At 40.0% G+C, this 7173-nt stretch overlaps 1 protein-coding gene across 3 annotated transcripts in view; it reads left to right on the top strand.

Annotated features, from left to right (window-relative positions):
- Positions 1–211: 211 nt before the first annotated feature.
- Positions 212–7173, top strand: part of hirip3 (HIRA interacting protein 3) — a 45610-nt gene continuing 38648 nt past the window's right edge. For 2 of the 3 annotated variants that reach the window (XM_010866831.4, XM_020051271.3), the window contains exons 1-2: positions 212–334; positions 4857–4977. In XM_010866831.4, coding sequence (XP_010865133.2) covers positions 267–334; positions 4857–4977 — 189 coding nt within the window. In that variant the 5' untranslated portion in view covers positions 212–266. The remainder of the gene's footprint in view (positions 335–4856; positions 4978–7173) is intronic. The other variant, XM_020051272.3, reaches the window with a different exon arrangement.

Below are 7173 nucleotides of genomic sequence, written 5' to 3'. Positions count from 1 at the left end.
GACTCGGTACTATACTGTGATGATTACGTGTTCCCTTAATTTTTTTGAGCAGTGTATTTCAAATCAAATTTATAACTGTGGCCAATGGTATATACGGAGTAAAACGGCCATACCATAACTTTGAAGGCAAAATCCGAAAACCGGAAGTCTTATTGTGGCTGCCGAATTTCTAATGTTGCCAGCAAAGGGTGCTTACACGTAGGTACGTCATTACGCAGCAACACTTCTCCGCAAACTCAGAAGAGAAAATATACAATGCAGCAAAAATGGTTTCAGTTGAAGCACAGATTCGGAGGTTCGTGTCTGAACAACTCCGTGATTGTTCTGAACTCAGGTAAATTGCTTTTGAGGAAATAATTAATGAATGCCAATTCCTTCTAACATTTGACAAAATTTGCCATATCCGGAATTACGTTTACCACTTTTCCGTTAGGCTACATACACGCGGTAAAGGTTTTAACTCCACCCTTAATCTTTGGCGCTAGTCAGACTCATTACCACATCTATGCCTAAAATTTGTCGATTTCAACGTAGTGTAAATTACAATAGCAGGTACAGACACTCTACGTTCAAAGTGAACCACATCGCGTATAGGAGGACAATCGGTTTTCACCGCAATATTTAGTTAGTAGTAGCTTTATATTCAATACTCGGACTTTGATCGTGAATACCCCATCAAGGAAATCTGCTAGAAATAAACCAATTACATTTCCCGAATCTGCTGACGATGGTGAACAAACAACACTCATTGTTTTTCCATGTCGGTTTCAAAGTTGAAAGGAAGATAAAACACAGCTTTACAACGCTGCGTGGCTTAAGGCACGGTTTTAAAAGAGCACCATTATTTGGTCATGTCAACGTCAGTTTCGAATGTAAATGTCAATAGCTCGGTCCCAATGAAACTTTCAACCATATAATCAACTGCGATTAAATCAGGGACAACTGCCCAAGCTATTCAAATTTCCTTTAGTTTTCCAATTTTCCCATTTAGGAAACTATGAAAAGTTTTTTCTATAACAAATTGTCAATAGCGCTGACAATATAAACTTTATCAAAATAAGCAATACATTAAATTGAAGAACAACGGCTCTACCATCATCAACATACAGCTCCGGAAAAAATTGAGACCACTGCACCTTTTTCTTTCCTTTCCAAAAAAGTCGAAAAGGAAGGTTTTGAGTGAGGAACAGAAGGGTTAAAATTAAGATACTTTTTTGGAAAGGAAAGAAAAAGGTGCGTTGGTCTCTTAATTTTTTCTGGGTGTGTGTGTGTACACAGTGAAGGAAAAAAGGTTTTGATCCCCTGCTGATTTTGTACGTTTGCCCACTGACAAAGAAATGATCAGTCCATCATTTTAATGATGGGTATATTTGAACAGTGAGAGACAGAATAACAACAAAAAAATCCAGAAAAACACATGTCAACATTTATTGATTTGCATTTTAATGACTGAAAAAAGTATTTGATCCCCTCTCAATCAGAAAGATTTCTGGCTCCCAGGTGTTTTTTATACAGGTAACTAGCTGAGATTTGTAGCACACTTTTAAAGGGAGTGCTCCTAATCTCAGCTTGTTACCTGTATAAAAGACACCTGTCCACAGAAGCAATCAATCAGATTCCAAACTCTCCACCATGGCCAAGACCAAATAGCTGTCCAAGGATGTCAGGGACAAGATTGTAGACCTACACAATGCTGGAATGGGCTATAAGACCATCACCAAGCAGCTTGGTGAGAAGGTGACAACAGTTGGTGCGATTATTCACAAATGGAATATACACAAAAGAACTGTCAGTCTCCCTCGGTCTGGGCTCCATGTAAGATCTTACCTTGTGGAGTTGCAATGATCATGAGAACTGTGAGGAATCAGCCCAGAACTATACGTGAGGATCTTGTCAATGATCTCAAGTCAGCTGAGACCATAGTCACCAAGAAAACAATTGGTAACACACTACACCATGAAGGACTGAAATCCTGCAGCACCCGCAATGTCCCCCTGCTCAAGAAAGCACATGTACAGACCTGTCTGAAGTTTGCCAATGAACATCTGATAATTCAGAGGAGAACTGGGTGAAAGTGTTGTGGTCAGATGAGACCAAAATCGAGCTCTTTGGCATCACCTCAACTCGCCGTGTTTGGAGGAGGAATGCTGCCTATGACTCCATGAACACCATCCCCACTGTCAAACATGGAGGTGGAATCATTATACTTTGGGGGTGTTTTTCTGCTAAGGGGACAGAACAACTTCACCGCATCAAAGGGACGATGGACGGGGCCATGTACCGTCAAATCTTGGGTGAGAACCTCCTTCCCTCAGCCAGGGCATTGAAAATGGGTCATGGATGGGTGTTCCAGCATGACAGTGACCCAAAACACACAGCCAAGGCAACAAAGGAGTGGCTCAAGAAGAAGCACATTAAGGTCCTGGAGTTGCCTAGCCAGTCTCCAGACATTAATCACATAGAAAATCTGTGGAGGGAGCTGAAGGTTTGAGTTGCCAAACGTCAGCCTTGAAACCTTAATGACTTGGAGAAGATCTGCAAAGAGGAGTGGCACAAAATCCCTCCTGAGATGTGTGCAAACCTGGTGGCCAACTACAAGAAACATCTGACCTCTGTGATTGCCAACAAGGGTTTTGCCAACAGGTATTAAGTAATGTTTACGGAGTGGTCGAACACTTCTTTCACTCATTAAAATGCAAATCAATTTATAATATTTTGGACATGTTTTTTTTTTATTTTGTCTCTCACTTCAAATAAACCTACCATTAAAATTATAAACTGATTTTTTTTTGGTCTGTGGGCAAATGTACAAAATCAGCAGGGGATCAAAAAATTTCTTCCCTCACTGTATCAGCCAAATATCATATTGCGTACTACGTTCTACAAGCATGTACTTTGCGGATGAAGTACGTACTGGTTTGTGTATAGTAGGCTAGTATGCTGGTATTTGGATCGATTGGGGTATACTAACTTGTCATAATTGCGCTAAACTGACTAACATTTCTTATGAAGTTTACTTCCACTACAAATACTTATGACCTGTATGGCTTTTGCCACTGGCCTTTTTAATAGCTTATTTGCCTGAAATAGGCCTACTAGTGTCTTACTACTTGGAAACATAGAAAAAGCAATTTCTAATGAGACTGAAGACAAAATGTACACTGCCAAAGCTATTTCATTACATGGCACAAGAATGTAAATTTTTCTTTAATTTGTGAATGACATTGATGCAATAACTATCAATATAGGTGACGATTACTGACTTTTTCATAATGTGAAAAGACCAGAGAAATGTGGAAACTCCAGAACCCGGTTTATAGGGGGCACATTTGAAAAAATACATTTACTGAATAAAGCCTACATAGTGCATTTTTGCAAATACACATATATAAGTACTTGTACTCGGTCTGAAAAAAAGTGGTCTTGGTGCATCCCTATTAAAATCCTTACCCAGCTGCCAGAAAGTTGTGGTTAAAAAAACATTCTTAACTTTCAGGTAATTCACTGATTTCCAAAAATGAAATCTCTGCTTCGGTTGAGATAAAAAAAAAAATAAACGGATAACTTTACCAGAATTATGCAAAGCTACCCACAAGCTATTGGCTTGCAAAGGAACACAATTCCTTTTGGAAACCAGCAAAGTGTTACTGGAAGATTTTTATGTAACTCTTACAATAATTTCAGTAGTGGGTGCAACATTTTTGTTTTACTACATGATTGGGTTACTTTAGACAAATGTATGTTTGTTTGTTTAGTTAAGATGATTAATTTCACAATATACTTGCAAAAAATTATAAAGCAATTCCAAAATAGCAACCTGAAGCAGAGCATGCTGGAAATACTTTAATTACAAACTTAAAAAATGTAGTAAAAGTCAGTAAAACACATTTTAAATCATGAGGAACATTTTGCAACTCTAAGGAACTTTGAGTTGCACTTAGAAACATTTGAGCAAGAAATACGTTAGGGTTTATAGTGTAGATTCCTATTCTTGTAACCTATACCTCTGACAACAGCTTATCATCTTTGTCTGGAGAACACCAATTCAATATGCCATTTTGAATTTCATCGTATATATTTCTCATGATTTAACTCTTGTCACTGATGTATTTTCAATAGATTCCCATCCAGATGTCCTATTTTATATTAATTTATACTGGACTATAAGATTCTGTCTTTTGAGAACCACATTTGAGAACTCCAGTCTAAAATAAAATATACAAGTTGGGCTAACATGATTCATTCTACTGCTGCTGTTAAATAGCTTGTTAAATAGCTTGTTTTATTAGCCCTGAGTGTTTTGTGAACTGACAACGTAGCTGAGATGGTGTTGATAATACTAGCGCAACGAGTGCAGACTGGTACTTTGCAGTGATGGAATTTTGTGAAATTGGGCAAGGCCACTTTGCCTGGCCACAAAGGCTGTCAGCCAGGACTAAGGCCAATCAAGCTAATAGCGTTGCACCAAAACGCTTAAAAAAAGAAAAGAAAAAATTAATAAACACTGTTGATAACTGGTGTGGCCCCATGCCTTAGTGACTAAGCTAGGTGATTTTCCAGTAAGAAACACAATGGCTTGTCGTCATGATTTATTTTTGGAAGTGATCTTAATTTTACCTTCTGTTGAACCATACATGTTTGAATTGAAATATGCTGCAGTAGATTGATTTTATATATACATCTCTTCATAGGTCCTTTGCAGGAACAGACTCTGAATATCAAATATAATTTAAAATATTAAATGTATGTCTTTATAGAAAAATTGTATTGCTAATTATTCATATTATTGTTTGTGTGCGCATTTAAAAATTTTATTTTTAATTGAAAATCTATTTCTCTTTCTGTTCTTGTTCTAGCACATTGACTATAAGTATCTTAAGAAGTCGATATTTAGCATGTTTTGGCCGTGACTCACCAAGCCTGGAGGAAAGACAGCTGATTAAGACAATAGTAGTAGAAGAGCTTATGAGGATGCAGGTAAAGACCTTTTACATTCTGTCAGACAATTCCTCCTTCAGACCTGGATCAAATGGACACTCTGTTTAACATGTATAGTAGAACAAATGGAATGCCACCAAAAGTGCAAAACCCTCAATCCAGCACACTTAATTTTTGTGTGTATGTGTTTTTTTCAGGTGAGAATTTGTACATGAATTTGACTGAATGTAATAGCATTGTATAACATTACAATGAGATAAAAAATTAAATCTGCTTTTCATTTGAATCATCACTCTTAAAGTGTTGTCTACAAACCCCTTTCCAAAAAAGTTGAGACTCAATGTAAAATGTAAAGAAAAATAGAGTGCAATGATCATTTAAACCCTATATTCAATAGAAAATAGTACAAGACAGCATAGCGAATGTTGAAATTGAGACATTGTTTAATTTCTTGGAAAAAAGTATGACCACTTTGAATTTGATGCCAGCAGCAAGTTGAAAAGGTGGGATAGGTGCAACAAAAGACCGGAAATGTTGTGTAATGCTAAAAAAGAGAGTGACATTATTGGGTATCTGAGGCCATGGTCCTCAGTCGGAAAAGGGTGGCTTGCCCACTTCAGGTTGGTGGAGAGTGCCTGCCTCAAGTGGAGGAGTATCTAGGGGTCCTGTTCACGAGTGAGGGAAGGATGGAACGGGAGATTGACAGACGGATTGGTGCAGCTTCTGCAGTAATGCGGTTGATGTATCGGTCTGTCGTGGTGAAGAAAGAGCTGAGCCGTAAGGCGAAGCTCTCGATTTACCGGTCAATCTACGTTCCTACTCTCACCTATGGTCATGAGCTTTGGGTCATGACCGAAAGGACAAGATCCCGGATACAGGCGGCCGAAATGAGCTATCTCCGCAGGGTGGCTGGGCGATCCCTTAGAGATAGGGTGAGAAGCTCGGTCACCCGGGAGGAGCTCAGAGTAGAGCCGCTGCTCCTCCACATCGAGAGGGGTCAGCTGAGGTGGCTTGGGCATCTGTTTCGGATGCCTCCGGAACGCCTTCCTGGGAAGGTGTTCCGGTCCCGTCCCACCGGGAAGAGACCCCGGGGAAGACCTAGGACACGCTGGAGGGACTATGTCTCCCGGCTGGCCTGGGAACGCCTCGGTGTCCCCCCGGAAGAGCTGGAGGAAGTGTCTGGGGAGAGGGAAGTCTGGGCATCCCTGCTTAGACTGCTGCCCCCGCGACCCGGCCCCGGATAAGCGGAAGATGATGCTATGCTATGCTATTATTGGGTATAAAAAGAGCATCTCAGAGAGGATGAATCTTTCAGATGTTTGGGAGGGTTTCACCACTCTGAAAGGCTGCGCAGGCAAGTAGTGTAACAATTTTAAAATAAAGTTTTTTAATGTAAAATTGCAGAGAGTTTGGGGATCTCATCATCTACAGTACATAATATCATTAAAAGATTCAGAGAATCCGGAGAAATCACTGTACGCAAGGGACAAGGCCAAAAACCAATATTGGGTGGCCATGATCTTTGTGCCCTCAGGAGGCATTGTATTCAAAACAGACACGATTCTGTTGTGGAAATCACTGCATGGGCTCAGAAACACTCCTGAAAACCACTGTTGGTGAACACAGTACGTCGCTGCATCCACAAATGCAAGTTAAAACGCTACCATGGAAAGAAGGAACGATATATAAGGATGATCCCTAGGAAAAACTCCCTAAGAATGCCAACATTTTGGAAGAAACTTAGAGAGGACCCAGGCTCAGAGGGTTGACCAGTCCTCTTCTGGCTGTGCCAGGTGAACATACTAAGATAACAACAATTGTAATAATTAATAAATGCATGTGGGCTGAGTCTAGAGTCTATTTAAACTTAGTCCAGGTCGGAAGCATGACCAGATGGACAAGGAAAGGGACGACACAGGGGAGGGGGAGGTGTCAGCACAGTGGCAGCTGAAATTGTCAGGCATAGTCTCGATCGGCAACACAACCAGGAGGACTCTGGACAGGGACAGCAATGGGTCCCCCAAGCCAGGTACTCCGCAGGTACTCCTTTTTTTGGAAAAGGAGTTGTAAAATACTGTGATTTTCAGACATTGATTCAGCTTTGACCTACATTTATAATAAGGAATATACAGGTTTCAGGTCAATTGGGTTTTCAGAATTATGTTCAAACTAACCATTAATTGCCCCCATCCTCACAAGGAGCTTTTTTAAACAAATGTTTAGAAGATGCATATT

Source organism: Esox lucius, chromosome 11 (assembly GCF_011004845.1).
Source record: "Esox lucius isolate fEsoLuc1 chromosome 11, fEsoLuc1.pri, whole genome shotgun sequence".
Taxonomy (NCBI): Eukaryota; Metazoa; Chordata; class Actinopteri; order Esociformes; family Esocidae; genus Esox; species Esox lucius.
This window is presented reverse-complemented; position numbering and strand designations above follow the sequence as displayed.